The 26,604-nt window shown below is 42.4% G+C and overlaps 1 protein-coding gene across 1 annotated transcript in view; it reads left to right on the top strand.

Moving 5' to 3' along the window:
• BAZ1A (bromodomain adjacent to zinc finger domain 1A) overlaps positions 1-26,604 on the top strand; it is a gene marked incomplete at its 5' end in the record, with an annotated part of 99,442 nt that overhangs the window by 56,691 nt on the left and 16,147 nt on the right. Inside the window, 11 exons of the mRNA XM_019551654.1 lie at positions 3,372-3,467; positions 3,605-3,829; positions 5,629-5,794; positions 6,244-6,357; positions 7,312-7,436; positions 9,273-9,881; positions 11,975-12,135; positions 12,296-12,450; positions 17,601-17,749; positions 26,004-26,251; positions 26,341-26,573. Of these exons, the coding sequence (XP_019407199.1) occupies positions 3,372-3,467; positions 3,605-3,829; positions 5,629-5,794; positions 6,244-6,357; positions 7,312-7,436; positions 9,273-9,881; positions 11,975-12,135; positions 12,296-12,450; positions 17,601-17,749; positions 26,004-26,251; positions 26,341-26,573 (2,281 nt within the window). The remainder of the gene's footprint in view (positions 1-3,371; positions 3,468-3,604; positions 3,830-5,628; positions 5,795-6,243; positions 6,358-7,311; positions 7,437-9,272; positions 9,882-11,974; positions 12,136-12,295; positions 12,451-17,600; positions 17,750-26,003; positions 26,252-26,340; positions 26,574-26,604) is intronic.

Below are 26,604 nucleotides of genomic sequence, written 5' to 3'. Positions count from 1 at the left end.
GTTTATGCAATTCTGTCCCAAACCCCTTCCTGGTTTAAGTTTAAACCAGTCCCCCAGCATCCCAGCATGCTTTTCAGCCCTGGGCTAGGCTGTGTTGTCTCTTCCAGAGAGCAGAACTGGCCCTGCCTTTCTGCTTCCTAGCCACAGCAGAGGTGGGGTGTGGCCAGACACCAGCCAGAATGGTCCCCTGAGGCAAAGGGGGCAAGGAGGGGGCTTGCTTTTTTTTCCCCCTCCCTCCCCTCTCCCATTAGGGTGTAGCAGCCCTTTGTCAGGCCCTCTGTTCACAGCCTGAAGCAAACAGGGAGGGGGATCTAATCTTGCCCTGTCCCACCAGCAGCATGGGTCTGCACCCAGGGCAGAGCAGCCCCATTGGGCATTTTTTCCCCCCTCTTCCTCCCCCCACCCCCCAGTGGCAGGGGAGGGAGCATGGCCAGAGCCAGCCAGCATGGCCCTGCCATCTTCCTGCCTCATCTAGGGCTGGGGGGCTGAGCCAAGCTGGCCTGCAGGTACTGCTGAGCAGATGCAGAGGGGTCAGCTTGGGCTGAGCTGCAGCAGGCTGGGGCTGCAAGGCCAGGTTGCTTCTAGCCTCCTGCCTCCAGGCCAGGCAGGGCTGTCATAGTCGTGGCACTTCAGTCACAACACTGTGGTAAAATATCAAAAATTTTAAGGCTGTATGTTAGATTTTCTTCATATGTTAAAGACCCTTCTCAGCATCTGTGGCTCTGTGACAGCTTGGCCTGGCAGCATGGGTTGGGGCTGGCTGTGTAGCGGGCTGGCTGTGTAGCGGGCCGGCTGTGCGGCTCAGAGGCACCAGCAGGCCCCGAGCACAGCAGCTGCCGCTGCACCCCCTGTCCTGTGCAGTATCCAGCAGCTGCAGGTGAATCGCAGGCTGCAGGCTTGCTGGGGCCAGGTGGGCTGTTCTGCCCCTTTCACCTCCAGCAGCGGCTGCTGCTCTTGTTCTTGCCTCTGCTGCACTGCACTGCACACTCGTTGGTTCCAGCCTGGAGGCTTCTGCCCCAGGGCATGGAGCTCCAGCTCTGGCTGCCTTCTACCTGCTGCACCCACCCTCACAGGCTGCTTATTGCACCGGGTGGCTGGAGGGAATGAAAGGCAGCTGGATCCCGAGCTCCATGTGTTGCACAGGATGGCAGGAGCTGCAGCTGGAGGTGAGGGGAGCAGAACAGCTCTGCTGGACCAAGCCAGCTTCCCCTTGCTTCCAGTGGCTACTATAATGCCCTATAAAAGGGACGTGGCTTTATGTTAGTGATAGGATACCCCTAATCCCCTTGCACTCTAATATCAGAACAAAGACTATCGCATCAAAAAGCTCTTGGAGAGCTGAAGAGAACCCAGTTTTCTGGACAGACCTACTTGTCTTCCTTGTAATTCAGGTTTCTGCAAAAAAAAAAAAAAATCTTGCTTTTGCTTTCTGTAAATATTTCTAAACGGTAAATATGAACAAATCAAATCAAAATATGAATGAAGTCTTCTAATACAGAGTTTAGACTTCTGTTAAATACTTTATTCAAATGGAAAAATCCATCTTGTTTTTTAGCTTCCAGCAGTATGTTCCAATAGAATAGACTTGGGGCAGGACATTGCATATAAAGCATTAGCTATTAATGGAGATTGTGCTCCTGAGCCAATGCTCTTCTGGCACTGTTTTTGCGTCAGCTGTTTATGGTGGAAGAAGAGAGAAGCTTTTGTCATGGCAAGAAGGTGCAGTGTCTCTTGTGGCTTACCAGACTTACTGACTGGTGAAACAATGGTCCTATCTTTGCTTCACCATAAGTAGTTAGCAGTAATTGTTGGAACATGTGTCCATCTGAGCTCGCTGACTGACTGCACTTAGCTCCTACAGGCCAGATGCAAAAAGGTGGGAAAACTGTGAACCCCTGTTGCAGCAATCTGGTCCTTTAAAACTTGCTTCTAATGCTCTTTTTTTTTTTTTTTTTTAAATATAAAGTAACTGCTTATTTCTGGCTGAAATACATTTTAACTACTAGTATGACTGCAGATGAAGTACAGCTGAGAGAGAGGAATGAGCTAAGATGTGTAAGCCAGAAGCAGTCTAGTTTGATTTCTGCCCCTCTCCACACCCCCTTCTCCCAATTTCAGTGTGAATTTGCAGGGCTGGCAAATACAAAGTTGCTTCTAACTGAGTAGACCCTGTGAAACTGGTGATTTGGTGTTTTTTACTCTTTCTCTGTTACTTTCTGCTTGAGCCTCCTTATTTCTTGCTCTTCCTGTTTAGAGAACTTGTGTTCTGGAATAGCTGGACGTTGTCTGTCTTCTGTCACACTAGTTAAGCAGATTTATAGCCATCGGTATAAATGTGTGCTTTTTAAACCATGTGCTGGATTTTGAAAAGTAGGCAACAGTTCTGCAGCAGAAAGCAGTAAGGAAAATATGGCGTGCTTGGTAGGTTGTTTGTTTGTTTTTTCCCTTCCCTGTATATCCCACACCAGAGTAGTAGTATGCAGAGGGGGCAGGGGGGGATCAGGAAGAGAATAGCAGATAGACATTACAAAATTAACAGGTAAAAGCTTTTGGATAACAAATGTGGTTCAAGCATATTATTCAATAGCCAAGACCTGTAATGTTTTAGATAGTCTTGTTAGTTCAGACCTGTACCTCATCTGTTTTATGTGATGAGTTTATAACCTGCATAATGACTTGGAGCTGAATAAGGTAAAATTAGCCCCACACACCAGTTCAACACAATCTAGCCCTCTGGTGCCAAGGCAGCTTTCCTTTAAAAAGAGGAAGCTCTGCATGGATGACCTCTTTTTCCTACTGATGTTTAATGTGCCTTAAATGACTGTATAATGCTCCTTTGGCATCATTTGGCATTTGTTTTTAACAGATTACTACTTAGATCAGAGTTGTGTAAAATGTAACCTATTTGAAGAGCAGCTTGGTCTTTTTTTCTTTTTTTAGTAGCAAATGGTGGATACTCGTACCTACAATGTTTGATATTTGGATAGCTCTTTCTGAAATGATAATAGGAAATGATGATTCAGTTGAAGGAGAGCATATGGTATAACTTTTGTGCATTTTCCTTTTTCAAGTGTGGTTCCACTCCTACCCTCTGTGCATGCTTTGTGCATTTGATGCTTTAGCAGCTTGTGCATAGTAAGAAAAGCTTTCAGTGATTTCGTGCATGTCCCTAGCATTTATTGTCTTCTGGGTGGACTTAAGACGGTGTGTATTTTAACTTTTTGTTTGTAGAACTGAGTTTTGAATTTGAGGCTTTTGTGAATGCCGAGCCACTTTGCTTTGTCTTTGCACTGTTTTAAAAAGGCTTGCTTTCTTCCCGCCGAAGTACAAGTTTTAATTTGCACTAGAATAAAGTGTTTATTTCCTTAAAGATTTAACAGAGGCTTTGGATGAAGATGCAGACCCTACAAAATCTGCACTGTCTGCAGTTGCAACTTTGGCAGCTGCATGGCCCCAGTTGCATCAGGGTATGTGTGGGTTTCACTTTTTTGTTTTTTGTTTTTATTTTTACTTTGCTCTGTATTTTAATAAAAGCACATTTTACATTGTTTGCTTTGTATTGTTAGTTTATATATAGAAATAAATTCTTGCTGTTTAATTGTAGGCTGCAATTTGAAAAACTTGGATCTCGATAGCTGCACTCTTTCCGAGATTCTCAGGCTCCACATCCTAGCATCAGGTGCTGATGTTACATCGGCCAATGCAAAATATCGTTATCAAAAACGTGGAGGGTTCGATGCTACAGATGATGCTTGCATGGAGCTGAGGTTGAATAATCCTGGTCTGTTAAAGAAACTCTCAAGTACTTCTGTGTATGACTTGTCACCAGGTAATAAAATAATTGTATTTAAGTTGATAAAAACTATCTTGCTGACTGACCAGTTCCATATCTAGCACGGGTCAAAATATATTTAACAGCCATTTTTCCTGTGTCATAACAAATTGATGGATAAACTCCACTTTTGACAGAGAGAAAAGGTTTTATAGAGAAGACTCTTAAGAGTGTCCCCTCCTGTCTGTTTCCTTTCTATATAAAATTATTTTCTTGCTGCCAGTCCACTCATAGCATCTGATGCAGTAGGCTGTTGTCCATAAAAGCTTATATCTCTCTGTACCAGCTGGTGTCTAAAGTGCCACCCTGGCCTACTGGATAACTAGCCTTCTAAATGAACTCTCCCTTTTGGATTTGATAACCATGAGAACTTTTGATTTGTTTATATCAGTGGTGGCCAACCCACAGCATATGTGCAGCCAGTGTGTTTTGGCACTCAGCAGATTGGGGAGGAGCTGGAGACTGGGAGCAGTGGTTGGGAAGGAGACGTGGGTTGTGGGTTGATACTGTACCAGGGTAAATACCAACCAAATCCTTGTTGCCTGAGAGCAATAAGATTTGAAGACAGTGGATGATTAGTGGAGTGATATACTTGAGACTTGTGGCACACTTGCCAAAAAGTTGGCCACCACTTTAGATGGTTCATTTTGCAGACTTCCAATTATGGTGCCAGGATTTTATTTCTTTGATGTTACTTTGCCTTTGTGCTGAGAGACTAACTTTGAAGTGGGATAATTTTTTTCTGTAGTGAGTTTCTTTCAGTTAACAGTTCAAACTTGAAAATGATGCATAGATTCTGGGGAATTTGGTCTATTTCATATGATGTTATTTTAGTTCAGTATTTTTATCTGTCTGTTTGTTTTTGGGGGGGGGGTTTGCCTCATTTTGTGGAGGGCAGCATGCAAATCTTATAAATGAATGTTTAGAGGTGTGTGCTCTTATGTTAGGAGCATGAAATGTGTGATGTGCTGTTCCTCAAAGTTGGAATGTTAGTATATCCTGAGCGGATATCTCAGTGAATTTCCTAACCATAATTTACAGTTGGGATGGCTGGAGAGTTTTTGTTTTCCTGGGTGTAATAGGCAGGGAAGGGGGGTGGGAGGCAGTGGAGTTTTTAAATTTGAGAATGTTGATTGAGGATTTTATTAGTTTCTTGTGGGTTTTGTCTGTTACTGCAAACTGCTCTGAGTCTCTTTCTGGATAGGGTGGGATATGCATCTAAAATATCGGAGGTGTGTCAAGAGCTGTCTCTCTTCAATGAAGAGGACTCAGTGATTTTCAATTGTCGGATCTGACATGTCTTATGCTTCATGTCTCCATCTATTTCTATGTTTATAATCATTACTAGACAGGCACTCGCATGATTGGTATTTTAAAAGGACAGAATTGATCAGGCTTAATGGCTGGATTTGATTCAAAATAGTAAAACAGAATGCATCTGGGTGTAGGATTTAGTAGAACTAAAATAACCTGCCTTGCCTAATATTTTAAAACTCTTATCTACAAGAATTATACCAAATGTAAGGCCGTCCCCGTGGGGTGAGAGGGCAAATTGATGTCCACCCTGGGTTCCATGCTTTGTGGGGGGCCCCACGGACAATGCCATACAGGTCCTGCTGTGGCCACCACCCCTGCTGAGTGCTGCCACTGTCCCCCTACCCCAAGGCAAGATCAGGACACCACCATATCTTAGGCTTGAAATTAGCAACATAAAGGGTATTTCCATGAACTAGAAAAAGGCTTAAAGTTAATATGGTCATGGTAGGTTCATTAACCATTTAATATTAATTTATCAGGTGAAAAGATAAAGATTCTTCATGCCCTTTGCGGAAAACTTTTGACTCTCGTCTCCACTCGAGATTTCATTGAGGACTCTGTTGATATATTACGGCAGGCAAAACAGGAGTTCAGAGAGTTAAAGGCAGAACAACATCGCAAAGAAAGAGAAGCAGCAGCAGCAAGGTAAGAACAGAACATAGGAGAGGTCGTACTCTCACCTTCCCTGGAAATCTTCAAGAGGAGACTGAATAGGTACCTGGCTGGGGTCTTATGACCCCTGCCACCCTCTGTGCTCCTTTCTGCCTATGGCAGGGGGTCGGACTAGATGATCTGTCTAGGTCCCTTCTGACTTATTGATTCTATGAAACTGAACATATCCAGGATTAGACTAGATGAAACTCTTTTATTCAGCTGAACTACTGGATATGAACATGTAACTATTTTTCTTTGTTACACCAGCCCTTAAAAGCCCAAATCATGACGGATACCTCATGATGGGCATTGGAAAAGAGGAATTTCTGGCCTGAAATTATTTTCATGCCTTAGTGCTTAATAAGTAAAAATTCACAAGCAACTTAAATTAGGCACTCTGTATTGGATCATAATTATTTTACATTTCCTCCTGATGTTAGGATACGCAAGAGGAAGGAAGAAAAATTAAAAGAACAAGAGCAAAAGATGAAAGAAAAACAGGAAAAGTTGAAGGAAGAAGAGCAAAGAAATCCTGCTGTGGAAGCGTCTGTTGGGTATGATCAGTTATTTGTGTGGTGAAATAGGCCAAAGTTTCAATTTATTATAATTCTGCTGACTTCTAGTATTGTTCCAATTTACACCATTAGGAAATTAACTGTAAAATTTTCATTTTGTTTTTCTGTAAACTGGTTTTTCTTTATAAATAAGTGACTTTAATACAAACATTTCCTATTAGCAGGCAGACTCGGTAATCTGAGACTTTACATTTTATAAGGCTGGGACTGCAAGGCCAAGGTTGACTGGGGAGTGAGAGGGAGGCTTGTATGCTGCTTATCTAGTCTGACTGCTTACCTAACATCAGTTGTCAAACCTTGCCTAACAGTTACTGCGTCAAACCTATGACTGTCCTCTTCTGAATATGGCAATCTCTGGGGGGGGCGGGGATATTTGCTATTTTAACCACTTTGTTCTATAATATCTCAATGGAATCGGGGTCTTTCGCAAAGATAAAACAGTGGGAAATAAAAATGAAAACTAAGGACTAGATTCCAAGCTGGTGTAAAATGGCAGAACTCGACTGAATTCACTGGGGAGTGTATGCTACCAAAAGAGACACTTCAGCTATAAAGTGTCTCCAGCAATTTTTGGGTGGTATTTAAACCCTGGCTTTAATTTTTGGTATGATAATTTTGTGGTAGTTGCTCAGTGTTTTGGTTTCTGGTAAATGTTTCCTATACTTAAAGTTTATATAAATACCCTTCCCCCCCCCCCCAAAAAAAAAAAACAAAACAAAAACCCTACTGTAGACCTACACTATCTTAAATTATTTATGGAGTTATTTCCATGTTGCAGCAGGAGTAGTGCAATGAAAGGAGAAAATGCATCTTTAGAGGGCAACTTTTGATAGTAAAATGCTAATTGCTAATGTAACTTGTCAAAGAATTGACCAGAACTGACAACGAATACTAGGGATGTAGTTAAGCATTTTTGTTATACCATCCTATTAGGGAGGAGGAACGGGAAGACTTTGACACTAGCACAGAAAGCAAAGAAGTTGAACAGAAGGAGCAAGATATGGACACCGTGACAGAGGATGAGGAAGAACCAGGGCCAAATAAAAAAAGCAGAAGAGGTAATGCCAATAATTTGTGAGTACTTGTTGGAGTGTGTGCAATTAGGTAGATAAATTCTTACTGTTTTTAATATGCTTTTAAAAAGCATAAACCTCATTGTACAAGATGTTGTTCCTAATAGATTATTCAGTACACTTAGCTGTCTTGAGCCCTGTTTTAACTGTCAATTGTATGCACTTCAGCTTCTGTGCCTCTTTCTTCTGCTTGCCATCTAGGCAACTGTCATAAGGGTGAAATGATAATAAGCTGTTGTCTATTCACAGTTCTAACTATTTCAGTGATCCTGTAGGAATCTTATCTAAAGATGCTTTTTCAGTTTTCTTAAAGAACAAAACAAAAAAAACTTTAACCATAATGGTGATGACAACAAGAGATAAAAACCAAATCTACTTTTCTCTGGAACTCTCTTTTAAAATGTCTTACACTGGCTCTGGACTAGGTCTGCCTCTTACGCTCTATAAGCCTGGATTCAAACCCAGATTATAGCTTCAACTTTTACTAGATATGTCGTTAAGGATAACTTAAAGTGTTATTCATCTGACTTATACTTCTGTCTTTGCTGATTTTAAAAAAGTTGTTAATGTTTGAACCTTAATTATGAGCTTGTGTAGTCGATAACAATATATTGAATTGGAGTTCTGGGTCTTAAAGCCTTTTTCTAGTGTTTTTGCCTTTTTGTAGCACTTCACCTTTTGTAGTATTTTCCACAGGATGCTGAGACTTTTATAATGAACCCTACAAAGGTCTTTAAAATGAATTTCAGCAGTCTCAAACGTTGGTGGATTAAGCTTTGGAACGCCACTGTGTTAGGCAAATGTTTCTGTTCCCTTTTGACAATAATACAAAAGGGGTTAGCCATGCTAGTCTGATAGAAGGCAGGGAAGAGTGTTACCTTGGAGACTAACTGATTCAGAGAGGCATGAGCTTTTGTAGGCAACAGCCTACTTGGATACTAGGGGTGGACTGATGGGAAGAAAAGGGTTGTATGTTTTGTGTTTTAAAATATTTTTAAAAATATTACTAAGAGCAGTAATAATAAGTGAACTGCTTAAATCAGTGGTTCTCAACCTTGTTAGACTCGAGGTACCGCTTGGAAAATACCAGCTCTTAGCTTTCACTTGTTTGACTATGAAAAATAATGGAGCAGCTGTTGTGGTCTTGGAGTTCTTTGTAACTGAAGAGGTCAATGTTTTTGACAGCATGGATTCCTATTTGAAACTTTGGGGTTTATTTTGTGAATCATCATGTATGTGTTTGCACACCCTAACAGCGATAACATTTTACAGCATCTTGGTTGAGAATTACTGGATTAAATCAGTTAAAAATGAGCAAAGCACTGAACACCTGGAGGGATACTGGAGTAAACAGCTAATTTTGATAAGAATGTGGTTTTTTCTCTGTTTACCCAGGAATTTAAAACAACAAATAAACTGCAGTACAGTGCAGGTTGTGTGCAACAAGGCCTCTTTGACTATAGAACTATTTCAACCTGGCTCATTAGCAGGCTCTCGCACTTAGCATTACAATTTCACTGACAGCTAAAGCAAGTACTGGAATTCTCTTGGTCACTTTACCATACGAGAGAATCTTTGTAGCATTTTTTTTTTTTTTTAAATTACGAATGGTACATGCATAGAACAAAACAAAACAGCCCAACCCTGCTCCCTATGATTTAAAAATGGCCTTTCTTTTTCACACAATTAGTTTTGTTCTTTTACTGAGCACAAAATGTTAACCTGATTACAGTGAACATGTCAAAAAATGAGTAATCTTATTATAAATTGAGCTAATGGCACTAGTAGGAGTATGTTACTGTCCTTCTTGTCATTTCTTAGGAAAGAGAAGCCAAAATGGATATAAAGAACTTGCAAGGCAAGAAGAAACTACATCTGAAAAGAGTGAACCTCTTACTGCTGAAGAGGAAGAGGCTTTAAAACAGGAGCAGCAAAAGAGAGAGAGAGAACTTCTAGAAAAGATTCAGAATGCCACAGCCTGCACCAACATCACTGCCTTGGGTCGTGATCGCATGTACCGACGATACTGGATTTTTCCTTCCGTTTCTGGATTGTTTATAGAAGAGGACTATTCTGGTCTTACAGAAGACATGTTATTGCCTCGAACATCTTCCTTTCAGAATAGTGTACAGTCTTGCACAAACGAACCTCAGGTATCCCCTAAAACTGGAGAGTTGTTGAAGTCCTCTGAATCTACCTCCGCTATTGACCAAGATTCATATGCCAGTGTTGCTGTTGAGGTGCCAAGGCCAGTATGTAAGCCAAACCGCTGGTGCTTTTACAGTTCTCGGGAACAACTGGACCAACTCCTAGAGGCTCTCAATTCCCGAGGACATAGGGAGAGTGCCTTAAAAGAAACTCTTTTACAAGAGAAAAATAGACTATATGAACAGCTAAACAAATTTCCTGTGGAAAAATTACATATTTCAGGTAAGTGACAAATTAGTTTGGTGTGTTTTTTTTGCAAATTATTTGAACTTTGGTTTAATTGTTGTTGTTTCTGTATAGTGTTTTTAGGAACCTATAGTTCTTATTTAAGTACCCTCACTACCCCATATAAATAAATTATTTTGTCTTTTGTTTGCACAGTTGAACTGTGCACCCTTTTATAGGGAAAACACCTATTTTTTTTGATGTTTGGGGGTTTTTTTGTTAAACCCATTTTGTGGTGTGTCTTAAGGGTAATAGCTTCCCTGCTTTTTATTCAGTATGGTGGTGTTCAATCTTTTGGTCCTTCAGGTGAGATGAGTTTTGCGTGGGGCTAGTTTACAGGCCAGATTGGAGCCTTGTGCTGCCCCCCATTCCCACTGAGATCAGGCTGCATGTACCAGGATTGGACCCTGGTGCCCCCCCATTCTGGAACTGGGCCCTGTGCTGCCATGTTCACCTGATCTAGGGTGTAGGACTGTCATCTGGCCTACAAGGCTCCACATGGGTCCAGATATGTTGTGGCAGGAGACTGACTGACTGATTACCTCTTCTCCCTGCTGCCAAATTTTCAGACCCATCGAGAGCCCTGTGGGGCAGATGACATGGATCTGGCCCGTGAGCTAGGGGTTGAGTACCCCTGGTTAATAAATTGGAGCCAGTCATTAGCTCTTACTACCTGGCAAAAGTCTATTACAGCATGCATAATCGAGGGGGAGAATGGGACTTCAGTTTGATGTAGATTTGAAAATTGAGTATTTGATATCCGTGCGTTGAAAGGAAGGTCTGTCACAGCAGTGTTGAGATGAAGATGCAATAATCTGCCTTTGAAGACGGAGGGCATAGGAGAGGCAATTACTATACTATGCTTTTGATTTTGGGAGGTGTTCTTTTATAATGTAATATACAAAATTAATTCAAAAGACCCACTTGTCTTGTTCACTTTACTTGGTTTTAGTACTCTATTGAAGTCATGCAAACTTTTTTTGAAAAAAGTAAAAGATCTCTAACTGAACACTTCAGGGTCATGCACAGGCTAAATTTGTGCAGAAGTTTCTATGCTCTGTTGGCACATCCTCATTACAGGAGTAGCTTGGTCTGCAAAATAGCACTGCTTTTGTGTGTTTCCAAGTGTAAAAGCTTGCTTGAAACTACCGCAACCATTTTTGTGCTTAGAAAAAATGAGACTAGTGCATATCAGTCGTCATGCAAATTGCTGACAGAAATGAAGGATGTCTTGCAAGTATACCACAGAAGTGCAAAATGAATTTGTATGGGTTGGGGAAATTTTTGGACCAAAAGTGAGAACTTTTTTTTGCTAGCATTTAAAATGCTGCATTTTTATTCTTGAATGATATGGAATATGTGTAAAGTTGTCCACAGTAAACTGTCTTAAAACAGTCTAGAAAGAGGCTGAAAAACTTATTTAGAAACCAGGTGGGATAGGTTTGTTTATGGTTCCTAGCCCAACTATGCATTTGAAATTGTATTCAAAATCCATAACTGATCTCCACTTACTGGAGTTATGCAGTAAAATCTGATTGCCGAAGGACCTTAACTCATGAAATGAGTTAAGTGGTTTCAGGAAATACGATTTGCTTCTGAATTGCTTTGTCAGGTTTTACAGTTTAACAGTTGTAAAAAAGAAAACAAAAAAACAACAACAACAAGCAAGTACATATTATGTGGAAGAACCACACTGAGAGTTCAGGAGTTCTGTTTCTCTTGTCAAATCAGAGTGAAGTTGAATGTATAGAAAAAGAAACGGGAGTATCCTTTCCTAATTTTTATAGCACAGAATCTGTTACTTGCTAAAATTAAAACATTTTAAGACAGCTTTAACCCTGTCCCTTCCATTTGCTTCCTGCTTTGGGTTGCCCTGGATGTTGATCCTTCTAGGAAGACTGTTTGGCCCTGTTTTTGAGTTGAATTTTATGGTGTTACTCTAGCTAAATCAGTACTGAAAGAATTTTAAATAACTTTGGTTAATAGCCCTTTTTGTTGAAGGTTTGGGTTTTTTGTTTTGCTTTTTTTGCTGGTCAGTTTTTAGGATTTTCTACCTCTTACAAAGATTATAGTATTGACTCTCATTGCAGACAAACCTCAAAGTGACAGACCACCTTCAGGGCGGGGAAGAATACAGAATACACATGATGCACTTCAGATGTCGGCAGAAAAGCAACTTGAACTACGACTTAGAGACTTTCTTTTAGACATTGAAGACCGAATCTATCAAGGAACATTGGGAGCTATTAAGGTATTCCACTATTCAGTCTTTTTGTAGATGGTGCTTCTGGAAGGTTGGTGCCAATGAACTCTTGCATAACATTCTGAAGGAAATAAAAATACAAGTTAAATAAGTGTACAAAAGATGGCATAACCAAAAGTTTGTAGAAACAAAATCTTGTTTGCTGCAGGTTACAGACAGGCAGTCTTGGAGAGCAGCCCTAGAAAATGGGAGGTACGAGCTGCTAAATGAAGAACATAAGGAAAATGGTATAATTAAAACTGTGAATGAAGATGTTGAAGAAATGGAAACTGATGATCAAGACAAGCTTATTCTAAAAGACAGGTAAAATCTGTAACTTAAGTAACTTATAAAAACAGGTACATAATGTTAGTTATTTCCTTTCCAGAACTGAAAAATGGAAAACTTTTTTTTCTTAAGGCTGACTTTTTGCATAGGACTTTGAGCTGTGTTTTCCATAATTTTTTAAAATGATGTAAATTTAATATTAGGTGAGCATGTGATCACTATTTTGAGGAACTTTTTGACTGTTTTGTGAACTGTAGAACATCTTTCCATTATTTGTCTATAAGAAAATGTGCATGTATTTAAGTACAGTAAACCAAATACCATATTATAAAATGCAGAATCTGATATAATGTTTGAGCTCTCTGACAACCCATGCTTAATTTTTCTGGAAGCATTAGCTTCATAGAAAACGTGAGGAGGAACAGTGACATTAGGGTTCAAGTTTCTTCAGAGTTCTACTAGATACCCTAGGTGTGCATAACTAGCTATTCATCTGTTGTGGTAAGAGGAATTTAACAGAATGGATCGCTGCCTTGAAACCTTTGACACTAAAAGGAAAAATAAGTAAAAAATAATTTTTGCTTGTAACAGTAACAATACCTGTTATAGGGGGAAAAAAGTGTAACACCAGTAGAAGAAAGGAAACCTACAGTTAGTTTACTTTAGTAAAAGTATTATAATCTATGAAATAGATTTTACAGAGAGAAGTAGGGAGAAGATTTCTACCCACGACTGGGCAGTGAACATCGAGGGCTACAGGCTGTACAGGCGAGAGAGAGCAGGGAAAAATGGGTGTAGCTCTCTCCATCAAAGAGCAATACACATCCTTGATCAGGATGGGGTCACAGGAGGGGCAAACTGAGGCACTCTGGGTAAGAATGCAAGGGGGTCATGGGGAAGGGAACTTGATAGTGGGCATCTACTACAGACCACCTCACCAGGGGGATGAGCTGGACCTGGAATTCTCAGGTCAACTCATGGAGGCTGTAAAGTCGAGGGATGTGGTTGTCATGGGTGACCTAAACTACCCAGACATCTGCTGGGAGGAGCAGTCAACCAGGTCTGACCACTCATGTAGGTTCCTAGCTGGGATCCAGGACCTCCACCTAACCCAAGAGGTGCATAGTCCCACCAAGGGAAATGCCTTGGTGGACCTGGTCCTTTCCACAGGCAACAACGTGGTGAGGGGTCTGCGGGTACTCAACTACCTCGGTGACAATGATCATCGCCTGCTGGAATTTACTATCTAGTGTAGGGTGGTGAAAGCAAGCAGTAAGGCAAAACTCCTTGACTTCAGGAGGGCCAACTTCAATGAGCTAAGAAGATTAGTAAGTAAGAGAGGCATTGGGATCTTGGAGCCTCAATGAGATGGGAGTCCATGACGGGTGGTTGTTCCTCAAGGAGACTATTCTCCGAGCTCAAAGGGAGTTGGTCCCAGTGTGCACCAAGTGGGGCAGGAGAGCTAAAAATTTCCCATGGCTCAGCAAAGGTATCCAGGGATGCCTGAGGGCAAAAAAAGGAGGTGTGGAAGCAAAGAGCTGTCGCCAAGGCAGATTACACCTCTGTTGGGTGACTGCAGGGAGGCTGTTAGGAAGGCCAAGGCAGAGATGGAGCTAGGGCTAGCGACCAGAATTGGGGATAACAATAAGTCCTTTTTCAAATGCATAGCAAGTAAGAAGGAGGCACCAGGGAACATGGGGCTCCTACAGGACAGGCTTGGCAATCTGGTGATTGCAGCAAACAAAAAAGCTGACCTCTCCAACAAGTTCTTTGCCTCCATATTTCTGAACGGGGACTGGGACATTTCCCCCACTAGGATTACGGCTGGACCCAGGGAAGGCACCACTGCCTAGGGTCAGGGTTGACCTACTTAAGGAACTTTTCGGAGGGGCTGGATGTGTGGGGGGTTTTTTTGTTTTAAATCAGTAGGCCCAGATGCTCTCCACCCAAGGGTGCTGAGAGAATTGGCAGGGGTCATAGCAGGGCCCCTGGCACAGCTTTGAGTGCTTGTGGGGCTCTGGCCAGGTACCAGGGGGTTGGAAAAGCACCAATGTGGTCCCCATTTACAAGAAGGGGAGAAAGAAGGACCCGGATAACTATAGGCCGGTTAGTCTCACCTTGGTCCTTGGGAAGACCTTTGAGAAAATTATCAAAGGGCACATCTTCAAGGGCCCAACAGGGGAGGTAATGCTCAAGGGCAATCAACATGGGTTCACTGAGGGCAGATTCTGCCTGACTAACCTGGTTGCCTTTTATGATCAGATCAGAAAGTCCCTGGATGAAGGTTTTGAGGTGGATGTTATCTTCCTGGGCTTTAAGAAGGCCTTTGACATGGTGTTCCACCACATTCTCGTAATAAATTTTAAAAAAGTGACTGGGACTGTGACATCGATGCCTACACAGTCAGTTGGGTGGCAAACTGGCTAGATGGTCACACCCAGAGAGTGGTTTTCAACCTGGAGGGATATGGGCAGTGGAGTCCCCCAGGGCTCGGTCTTTGGGCCTGTACTGTTCAACATATTCATCATCAATCTGGACGTGGGCGTGGAAAGCATGGTGTCCAAATTCACTGACGTCGAGATGTGGGGCAAGGTGGGCACGCTGGAGGGGAGGAACAGAATTCAGCTAGATAGGTTACAGAGGTGGGTGGATGAGAATAGGATGGAATTCAACACGGACAAGTGCAGGGGGCTGCATCTAGGGAGAAGGACCCAGCAGCACACTTATAGGCTGGGGAACACCCTTCTTGTTAACAGGGCGGCAGAAAGGGATCTTGGAGTCGCTGTTGATTCCAGGATGAATGTGAGCCGCCAATGCGAGGAAGCAGTCAGTAAGGCTAACTGCACCTTGTCATGCATCTACAGATGCATCGCAAGCAGGTCCAGGGAGGTGATCCTTCCCCTCTATGCTACGTTGGTCAGGTTGCAGCTGGAGTACTCTGTCCAGTTCTGGGTGCCGCAATTCAAGAAGGATGTGCCTAGCATTGAGAGGGTCCAGAGGAGGGCCACTTGCATGGTCAAGGAGCAGCAGGACAGGCCCTACAAAGAGACTAAAGGGCCTGAATCTGTTCAGCCTCCACAAGAGAAGGCTGAGAGGGGATCTGGTGGCCATTTACAAACTCACCAGGGAGGACCAGCAGAAATTGGGTGAGGCTCTGTTCCCCAGAACACCATTAGGGGTTGCTAGGAATAATGGCTGCAAATTGTTAGAGAAGAAGGTTCAGGCTGGACATCAGGAGACGTTACTTTACAGTTAGGGCCACCAGGCTCTGGAATGGACTCCCAAGAGAGGTGGTGCGCTCTCCTACCTTGGGGGCCTTCAAGAGGAGGCTGGACAGATATTTGGCTGGGGTGTTATGACCCCAGCACTTGTTCCTGCCGTGGGCCAGAGGTCGGACCTGATGATCTGTTTGGGTCTCTTCCAACTCTAAGCACTACGAAACTAAGACCTTCCCCTCTTAACCCAGGTTTCTTAAACTCCAAATACCAGAGACTTGCTTAAAGAGCCTGTTTTTCCTTTTTCTTCTACTCTCCTTGGAAGTCTGAGCTTCACTTTTTTTAGGTTGACCTTGCCTAATAGTTACAAAACCAGGAACCTTTCATGGTTTCTATATTGTGTTTATCAAAATAACTTCTGGTATATAACTAGTCACAAGATTACAGTCTGTAATCCTTTTTTACTTTCCTCCCTCAAACCAGTGTTCAGTCATGTCCTTTGTATTATTTATATAGACTGGATGTTCTCTGCATCCTTCAAGTTACACCGTTGGAATATTCCATTATTTATTTCTATGGAGCTAATGTCATCTCATTAACTTTGTGCCTTCTATCATTGCCTGTCACTCGCCTCTCCTCCTGCCTATGTTCGGATCCATTCTAAAAACTTGTATACAATTTTCATCTATGATGTTGACTCTTCCCTCCCCGCCTCCTGAAAGCTTCCAGATTTTGCTCCTTTGATAGAAACTAAGATTCTGGAATTGTACTTTATTCTATTGATGTTGGGTATTTCATCCCAAAGGTCTCATTAGGGCTTTTGAGTTCAAGTAATTACAGTGTAAAGTAGTATGCCGTCTCTTTCGATTTCCTGTGATTATTAGTGCCCAAAAATAAAGTGGTCCGAGAGAGATTGTAAAATAGCACCTAATAGCCTTTTTTATATGAAAAGGGAAAATCAAAGAGACGTCTTACTGCAGATTAAGTGTTTAATGGCAGACTTCTAGGAGGCTGACTAAGCAAATGCTCTGAAAGTGTTCCTTAAGTATTGGAAACTATTTTAGTTTTGGTCAGTAATTTAAAATTGTTCAAGCTTCTGTGTCTCACTACATTTCAACAAAATGTCAAAAACAGGATTTGGCAATGCACATTCTGGTGCCATAGTATGTTGGTTGGGTTTGTTGCCTCATGGGGGTTGGAGGGTTGTAAATAAGAGAAAATTGTATACTCCCACTTCCAACAAAATTGAAAGGCTGGCTTAGTTTGTCTTACCTTTTTTATCACTAGAGATTACCTTATCTTACCTGTCAGTTCAGACCTATTTTTTTTTCAAAAAGAGAGAGAAGAAAATAAATTGGTTTACCAGATGAGTCTGATTTGATTGATTCTGTAAGGGGATGTTGCTTCACTCTGCTCAGCATCATACAATAATAGCTTAAAGACTTTGTATCATCTATCTCCAGAATTTTCTGTTAATCTGTGTGGTTGTGATAATACCACCGAATTGGACACTTTGCTGACCATAATAAATGCATCTTACAGTGGCATAGCTGACCATTAAAGGGGGCTGTTTTATCTGTGTAAAATCTAGACTATCACCCTTTCTGAAGGGTTATGCATTCTTTTAACAGCTAGTACATCATTAAAAAATCTCTTAAAGAAGTTTTACAGGTAACACTAGACTGTTTTTTCAGTGATGCGAGACTGGTGAAAAATTGCACTTAAATCAAAATCGGTGAAAGTCCTAATGCCAAACTTATTCTGCCAGACATGCCTATCTGGAGTAATGTTTTATATGAAGGAATTTAGCTCCATATAACCTGCTAAAACTCCATTTCTGTGGTATGTTGGATGGGCTTTTGCTATAACTTGTATGCATGCAAATAAAGCTATAATTATTATAGAGAATTTCATTTATTTAACTTTTCTCAAAGAAGCCATAAATTGTGCTTAACCTTGTTTTAACTTTAGATTTACAGGACTAAAAGCTGAAGCTCAAAGCACTGCATCAACAAATACAAGCACTCCCCAGCCTGTTAATAATGTGGTCCATTGCTTAGCATCTGCACTGCTTCAAATAGAGCAAGGCATTGAGCGTAGGTTTCTCAAAGCACCACTCGGTAAGTTTCCAGTATCAAACCTGAATGCCTTTTTAAATCTCTTAGATTTTTGAAGAGTAGCAAAATTGTTCTTCCCTTTTGTGGACAGCTGGTATAGGATTACTAGGACAAAAGAACAAATGTTTAACATCCTTCCTCTTTCCCCAGGATTTGTTATTGCTGTGAATCTGTAGACCACGAGGAATAGTCAAATGTACTACTTATCATCTATCTTCTGCTCTTGAGTTGCATGACTTCTGTTGCATAGTTGGTCAGGAACTGACCAAAAGGGTTGTAAAATGAAGAGTAGAACACAGTTAGGGCAATTTGGTTTAAATCTCGAGCAGTATGTGCTGTTTAATTCAGTTTGTCATAGGCTAGACAAAGGACTAACATATCTGCAAGTAAGTGGAAGAAGCCTAACTTGGTCTTTAGGGTGTTTATTTCCTAAAAAATTTAGGGGTTCTAATTAATCAGGCGATTTAGTCTAGAAGACTTAGTTGTGCAGTTCTTGTGCTTTATAGTTGAGAAGCTGGTCTTCAGCAAAACACTAGTGGCTCCATCTTTTAGGGCTTACTCTATTTGTGGCTCATATATACATTTGAGAGACTATTTTATAGATCATTTAACTTTCCCTGGTTCCAGTTCTCACCAGTTCTAATGGATTTATATGATTCTAATGATTATAATCTCTGAAGTGGTGGATCGCCAATGTGTTCGTGGAGAAGTATGTGTATAAATACATAGGAGTTAGTAATGCATCAGAACCCACTTGAGTGGGCACTGTACAAAAGCAAGACCAAAAGCAGTCCCATTTCTAAAGACCTTACAGTTTAGTATAAGACAAAGATGACCCAGCGGCTGAACTAGAAGTTTAAAGAACTGCACAAGTAAGTCTTCTAGACCAGCGATTCTCAACTTTTTTCCACCTTGCGCCCCACCAACCATTGGTCTCAAAACCCCTGGTCTCACTATGATAAGTGCGGGGAGGGGGTCCCCAGGTGGCCGGTTGATTGAGCAAACCCAGAAGTGCCGGCAGCAAGCCCACCACTTCTGTCCCACTGGCTGAGACACACTGTTCTAGACTGATCACTTGATTAACTAGTGTCCCTAAAAGTTTTTCTACCCTCTACCCTTTCCACATTTCCTCAAGCACCCACACTTTTTTTTCCACCAGGGCAGTGGCCCCTTGAGTCACTTGACAATTCAACAGAAATGGTTCCTTGAATGCATTTTGAAGTGGTGACAAAACTGAAGCTTAGTTGTTTGGATTTTCCTTATATTCCTTTTAAACCTGTACCCTCAAGCAGCTTTTTTGTCTTAAGGTAGTGTTTTGGTTTTATTTTTTCTGGGTAGGTTTGTTTGCAAAAATATGTGGGTTTTGTTTGTAATATGTTAGGTTCGCCAACTTATAGAAGATCTGCAATAAAATTCACTTGTTCATGTCTTGGTCCTTGCCCAGATTTACTACTACAAAAGCATAATATACATTTTTCAGATATAGGTACATGAATGATGATAGGTAGAGACTGAAATTAATGCATAAACCATTTTATGTTCAGTACTTTTTGAGGCTCTGATTTTTGCTAAGACTTGCCTTCACTAAGGCAAGAGTGGGTAATATATGGCCTGTAGGCCACATCTGGCCCACAGGGCCCCTAAAAATTTAGAAAATTAATATTTATCTGCCCTTGGTTCCTGTCAAATGATGGGAACCAAGGGCAATAGGACCCAGGGGAAGCCCGGCAGGCTCCCAGAACAGCAGGGCCTGCCCAGCGCTGCCCTCCAAGCCAGAAGCCCCAGGCTGCCCTGCTTCTGGCCTGAGACCACATGGCTGCTCTGTGCTGGAACCTCAAGTAAGGGGGAAGGGGGTGAGATGACCCTGGGCAGGGAGGGAGCCCGGGGAAAAGCTGAGTACAGAGGGGGGAGAAAAGCAGCCCCTTGCCCATCTTGTGCCCAGCTCCACACATTGCAGCTGCTCACTGCCCATGTGGGGCTGCCTGTGCCTGCTTGGGACAGCCCCGTGTGGGCTGCAAGCGACTGCAGCAGGGAGCACAGGTCATGGGCAGGGGAAGGGCTGCTTCACCCCCCCCACCCCTTGCGCTCAGCTTTTCCCAGGCTCCTTCCTGGCATGAAGGAAAGTGGCCCCTCCACTGCCCCATGGCCAGCACTCCCTGCTGCAGCTGCTCACAGCCTGCGTGGGGCTGTCCAGAGTAGGCACGGGCAGCCCCACATGGGCTACAAGCGGCCACAGTGCAGGGCACTGGCCATGGGGTGGGCGAGGGGCTGCTTTTCCCTGCGCTCAGCACCAGCTTGTAACCCAGCCCTGCTGCCAGCCTGGGCCCTGCTGGCTCTGGGCTATGCGCAATGGCAGCAGCTGCATCTTGCCACGCTGGGCAATGTTGGCTGCTGGTGCTGCCCATCCAGAGTTCGTGCACTGGACAGCCCAGAGGCAGCAGTGGCAAACACTGCCCAGTGTGGACTGTGAGTGCCTGCAGCAGGAAGCATTGGCTATAGGGCGGGTGAGGGGCCGCTTCTTCCCTGTGCTCAGCACTAGCTGCTTCCCTACTGGCAAGCGGGGGGCAGTGCACAGCCCCAGCCCCCTGTCTGTACTGCGGAGCTGGGGTGCACTGGGTGTGAGTGGGTGGGGAGCCAGCAGGAGCATAGGGCCTGCACTGGTGTCCTGGGGCCAGTGCTGGCGGGGCCCAGAGCAGAGTGGCAGGAGCGTGGGGTTCCAGCCAACAGGAGCTCCATGGAGCTGAGCCAGCTCCCCCCTCTCCTTGCTAGTTCAGCCCAGCCCGGCTCCACAGACCCCTGCCAGCCTATGCCCTACTTTGGGCCCCACCAGTGCTGGCCCTGGGACATTTGGTCCCAAGATGGTGACCAGGGGACGGGGCACCTGTCAAGGGTCAGGGCTACCCATGCGGCCCTCAACAGCTTGCCAAAACTGGGTAAGCTGCCCTCCGCCCGAAATAATTGCCTGCTCCTGACCTAAGGTCACATTGCAGCAGTGTTTCTATGTATCACTGAAGGTTGCTGTTCTAACTTTCCTTTGTGTTGGGCATGAATCAGTGAGCTAGTATGACTTCCCCAATATTTCTCTCCTCCCCTGCCCACCCCCAAATTATTAGTACTGTTAGAAAACCTTAATGAGCATGACATTTCTGCTACTTACTGGAGTTTTATGATGATAAAACTTTGAATACTCTTCTGTCATCCATGGGAGGTGCCTTTCAGTATTTCAGGGCAAAATTTGACTTCAACTATAAGATGCAACTCGCTCATAAGGAGTGATATACCTAGGCCACATTACTTTTGTGTCTAATAAACACTTTTTTTACTCTTGAATTCAACTGGAACTGATGATAGACCTGTTCTGTAGAAAAGACTCCCCTGTTTCTATACTTAATATTGTCAATTAAACCTGAAAACCATTATTTTTTTTATTTTTTTTAAGCAGACTTAATTAACTCTGGTTCAAAAGCTGATACTGAATTGCAGGAACCCCATACATATGGACTACCACTGTTTGTAATACTGGGGAGAAATACTGTTATGCTCTTTTAAAACAATTGTAAAATCTCTTCACTTTTTTTACTTTCATTTCTTTCTGTTTCTTTTTCCTGGTTGGTTTCTTTTTTCTTAGACTTTATTCCCATTTAGAAAAATGGAACCACATTTGAAAACACGTTTTAGCCTTGGCTTCATTCCTGGCTTGCTGCACCTCCTTTCTGTTGTGCTTTTTGAATACTGAAGAAATTGCAGGGAGATTAACTAGACTAGAGTCACTAGCGAGTTTTACCTCTTGGAGCCTCCCAGGTGCACAGTAGTAGATGAAGGAAACTAGCACAGCAGTCAATACCAGAAGCTCGACTGTTCTTTTGTGTCCTGCGTGCGCACCAGGCTGCAAAAAGAATCTAACCAATGCTTCTGGGAAGACTGGATATGAGGGCGTACAGATATGGAGCTGCAGGGAGAGACTGACAGTACCAGACTGCAAAGGGGCTGTAGGAAACACAAGACACATCACCTTTTGAGAATACTGGTCATATTTGAAAGATCAGTAGCTAAACAGCAATGTTTGATAGGTAAATTAAACAGCAAATGTGTTTGGAGTAAGAGCACATTACGTATTGGCTGGTATATGGTGATCAGTGTGTCTTTTCTTAGTATTGGCTGGTATATGGTGATCAGTGTGTCTTTTCTTAGGTTGAATTCAGTGTGGCTAAAACTAGCACAATCATAAAATCTTGGGAAAAATTTCAGTACTAGACAAAGGTGGTTCTGGCAGTAAATAGTTGGGCTTTCAAAAATAATATACTGAAACATCTGAAAAATGTTTTTACTTTATCAACTTTGGAAGGTCTAGGGTGACTCTGTACTAGAGAAGCAGACATTTTAAAAATAGGCACTCTGAAGCTTTTCATCAGATCTCAAAGCACTTTATGGAAGAGGTGTAAGCATCATTATCTGCATTACTTTGCAGATGGGGAAACCCAGATACAGAGCCAAGGTCACCCAACAGGACAGCGGTAGAGTAGAGACTGACTCAGGAGACCCGAGTTGCAGTCCAGTACTTCTAAGCCATTGGGTTGTATTGTAACCTCTGGCATCTTAAGTGTTTTTGTTTTTCCCCTATATCATGATTATTGGTCTAGACCAGCAGTCAACAATGTTTTGTGGCAGTGGGTCAGAATGGCTCACTTCAGGTCCTAGGCAGGCCAGTGCTAGGATCCAGCTGGCACTGCTTATCCTTGTCACTGCTGCTTGTTATCACCTGGGTGCAAGAAAGCTCCTTGCTGCCCAGCCATTCGGCTGTGCTACATACAGCAGGAATAAAAACCCCGCCACTGAACCCTGCTGAGGCTCAAGCTTTTGTAGACTGGATCTGACCTAGGGGCTCTAGGCTTCCAGTCCCTGGTCTAGATCTTTTAGGTAGAAGGTTTGCTTTTACTTCACTGTTTTCCTTCCTCTGTGTGTGTGGGGGGGGGGGATGGGGGACGGTGATGGCTTGTATTCAAGCATTGGGAGTCTTTGCTGTCCTTTAACCCTGTAAACAGCACTTGCTGTAACTTTGTTTCTTCTGTACCCACTCCTGTCTTGTTGGTTCTAGGAAGAGAAACTCCTGGAGTTTTTCCTCTTTGTCCATGTTTTATGCCCTGTTCCATTTCTTACTCGACTCTCATTGCCATTTTATCTATCTGCCTTCCAGTAATCCTGAGATGTAATTTACCTCTGTCATGTGTGGTTTGTTTTAGCCCTCAGCCTCTCCACAGGGACAGAGTTGTATAATGTAGGGGGTTGTTTAGTGCACTATTGGGGTGGGTGGTGTTTGGTTTCTGGGTTTTTTTTAAAAGTATAGCCTGCTATCTCCCTGCTGGAGAAGGCAAGATCACAAAAATGTACCTTGTATTTGGAGTGGAAATCAAGTTTTCTGGGGAGAATTCATCCAGGTTATGGAGGAGCCCCAAGACAGCAGTCTCCTGCTCTGACAGACTTCCCCTTATGGTGAATGTAACATTGTGACAGAGGAACATTATTCCCCAGGAGGCTGCACTTCTCATGGCAAGGATGTTAATAGATGGCTCCGTAACTGGGAAATGTGCTCTCACCAGGGCTGTGTGTTACGAGGGCAGGTTGGACAAAGCTTAAGTCAGTGAGCTGTTTCTATAATCAGCTGTACTGGACAAAAACAGACATAGATCAGTTTTACCTTTATTTGCAGTAGGAGTTGGACTGAATCCAGGGTGTCAGTTTCCCACTCACATTGCTATTCTCCCCTCCCCTTCACATTTGGGGGAAAAAGCCTCCTCTTGTTGGACCTCTACAGCAAACATACATGTGTTGGACATGCTGGTGAATATTCCAATGAACCATGAAAAGATGTTTGAAATAACTTTGCAAATTTAACATTAGGTGATGCAGAAGATAATAAAAGGAACCAAAGGGGGGATAAAAAGAGGAAGAGAGAGGAAGACCAGTCTAGTCAGAAAGATGGTAACATTTAACAACATTTGCTCTATTTTTTAAGAGTTAGACTATTACAGTATTTTGTTACTTTTTTTTGATATTTATATAGTTAACCCAGTGTATAGTCTTCCTACCCTATAAGCCAGATGAAGAAAAACATCCTTACTGTGCACTTAAAAAAAAAACCCAACAACAACAAAAACTTGCAAGCTGAAGTAAAAAAGAAAGAAATGTTGCATTTTGATGCAGAAATCTACATAAGGTTATGGAAGAAAAGCTTGTTTCTATACAGTTATGAACTAATTTAGTTGACTTAAGCCATGTCCTTCTCAAACAAGTTCATATGTATTGTAATAATACCTACAGATGTGAACTGAGACTAAAGGGTCCCATTGAATTGGGCATTGTACAGGCAAATAAGAAGAAACCATTTTCCCTTCTCACCAGCTCTTCCAATGAAGTGAAGAGACAGAGTGGAAGTAAAAAGTAGACATTATAAAACTTCAGCTCCCTATTAAAAGGATTTGCCCAAGGTCATAAAAGAAATCTGTGGCAAGATATCCCTAGTCCCAGTATAGTATCTTAATCACTAATCTAGCCTTCTTTATTGGATATGAAGTAATAAGTATGGAGATGGCTTACAACAGCTTGGGTCTTTTTTTGTATATATGAAAAGCTCAAGACCTTGTCCCCCACTTTCTCTATCCCAAGCTCTACCCCTCTTTGCAGTGTAATGAGCAATTCTGGGTCTGTCTATGCAGCCCAGTAATGTTTAAATATCCATACATGCCCCTTGCTTGTGTGTGGTTCCCCCCCCAACTCCTCTTCTTACTATTGCTGCCATGGTGTGCCTCTGGTACCTGCTAGTGTAATATAAATATCTGTAGTAGGAGGAGGGGTCTACTAGGTCCTGGGACAGAAGACAAGTGTTGGATGGGAAGCATTTATCTTCTGTATAGCCAATTAAATGTGAGGATAGAATCTGGGATTTCTGTCTTCCTATCACAAGGAAGAAACGTGTATGTTAACAGCAGGATTGTACGTATTCTATTTCTGCACTTACCACACGGCTGGTAAAACAGGAAGTGTCTTTTGCTAATTAGCCCCATGCTAAATGGAGTAAGAATATCACTTTAGGTTTTCTTTCTTTTAAAAAAAAAGAGAGAGAGAGTTACTGTATTGACTTTCTCTGCTTGTATGGGCAATAGCTTGCTTTTTCTATTCATGCAAAAACTTTCTGCTTGTTTAGCAGTAGCAATGCTAGTCATGTTAACAGGAGGCTGTTATACTTCAATGCTGACAGTCATTCTAAAGGCCTGCTGCCATCCCGGTCTCATCATGCCTCATTCTTTTTTATGGAAAAAGAAATTTGTCTGTTTTAACATCTGATACTTTGTTAGAACACTCTTCAGTTACCAGCATTATAGCTGGCATAAATTTGTCGGACATTTGGAGAGCACTGGGCCACAGTACTGCCCTTACCTTCTGTATGCATTGGTAAAGAGGCAGCTGCCTGGGGTGTGATTCTCTTGAGCCACTCTACACTTATTTCAAGTCCATGTAGTTTACACTACGTGGGGCCTTCACAGAAGTCCTCTCTGCAAGTCTGTGCGAGGGACTGGAGATACGTTATGTAATGTGTCCGTAGTGGGTTCTTCTCACTTGTTTGATTCTAGGATCCCTGCAGCACAGGATCATGCAATTTAGAATGACTACTTTTTTTTTCCTTTTAAGTCTAGGGTGTGTGGTTGATTCTTTTTTTTTTAATTGAGAGAATATTATAATACTGCAATTAATAAATCATTGCTGTCAATTTACTTCCTCTTTGACCTCTGCAAATGTGGATATCTGAGGGAGAGGTGGTTGGGAATTTTTTAGTTAAGACACTAATGAAATGAAGACTACAGGGTTCATTTACACTTCTGATTTAACAACAGGTTGGGTTTCAAATCTGATACTGAAGCAAGACACTTGACACAGATATGCAAACTCTGCATGACATCAGTTTGGTATTAAAGACTGAAATATACAAGTAAAAGTTGTGGTTCATTGGCTTGCTTCAAAATTTGTACAAGGATGGAAGCCAGGAAATCTGTGGCACTGAATGGAAAAGAAAAGGAGTAATAGGTTGCTTTTTTTTTTACTATTTAAGACAGAAATTTTAAAAAATTACCTTTTGCATATGAGGTTAAAATCCTAGAAGCCTCACACTCTAAAATAAACATGGATGTTCATTTTAAGTAATGTGATATTGCTTTTCTATTTTTTTTTTTTAATTTTTTTTGTCCTCTCCTTTTAATGCAAGATGCCAGTGATGGTGGGCGTTCATATAAAACAGTTCTGGATCGCTGGAGGGAATCTCTTCTTTCTTCTACCAGCCTGTCCCAAGTGTTCCTGCATCTCTCTACACTGGATCGGAGCGTCATCTGGTCTAAATCCATCCTAAATGCTCGCTGTAAGATGTGCCGAAAAAAGGGTGATGCAGAAAGCATGGTGCTATGTGATGGCTGTGACCGAGGTTATCATACCTACTGTATCAGGCCCAAGCTTAAGGTACTGGGAGAAAAAATGCTTTTGAAAATCCATAATTCAAGTAAGGTTTAACATGGGAGGCATTTCACTAATGCATTTTTGTTTACCAGGCCATTCCTGAAGCAGACTGGTTTTGTCCAGAATGCCGACCGAAACAGCGCTCTAGACGCCTCTCCTCAAGACAGAGACTGTCTGTGGAAAGTGATGAAGATGCTGCAGAACAGTTTGACAAAGAGGAAGAAGAGGCAAGCTATGAGGAAGTGGGACAGAGTGAAGACGAGGATTATGAGGAAGAGCAAGAAGATGATGATGATGACGAATCTCAAGAAGAAGAAGAAATAAGGTAGGTCAGGAGCTGTAGAAATGTTTTTTCT

The sequence above is a fragment of the Crocodylus porosus genome, unplaced genomic scaffold, assembly GCF_001723895.1.
Source record: "Crocodylus porosus isolate Cpor-Errol unplaced genomic scaffold, CroPor_comp1, whole genome shotgun sequence".
Taxonomy (NCBI): Eukaryota; Metazoa; Chordata; order Crocodylia; family Crocodylidae; genus Crocodylus; species Crocodylus porosus.
The sequence above is the reverse complement of the archived record's forward strand: the minus strand, read 5'-3'. Positions and strand labels throughout refer to the sequence as shown.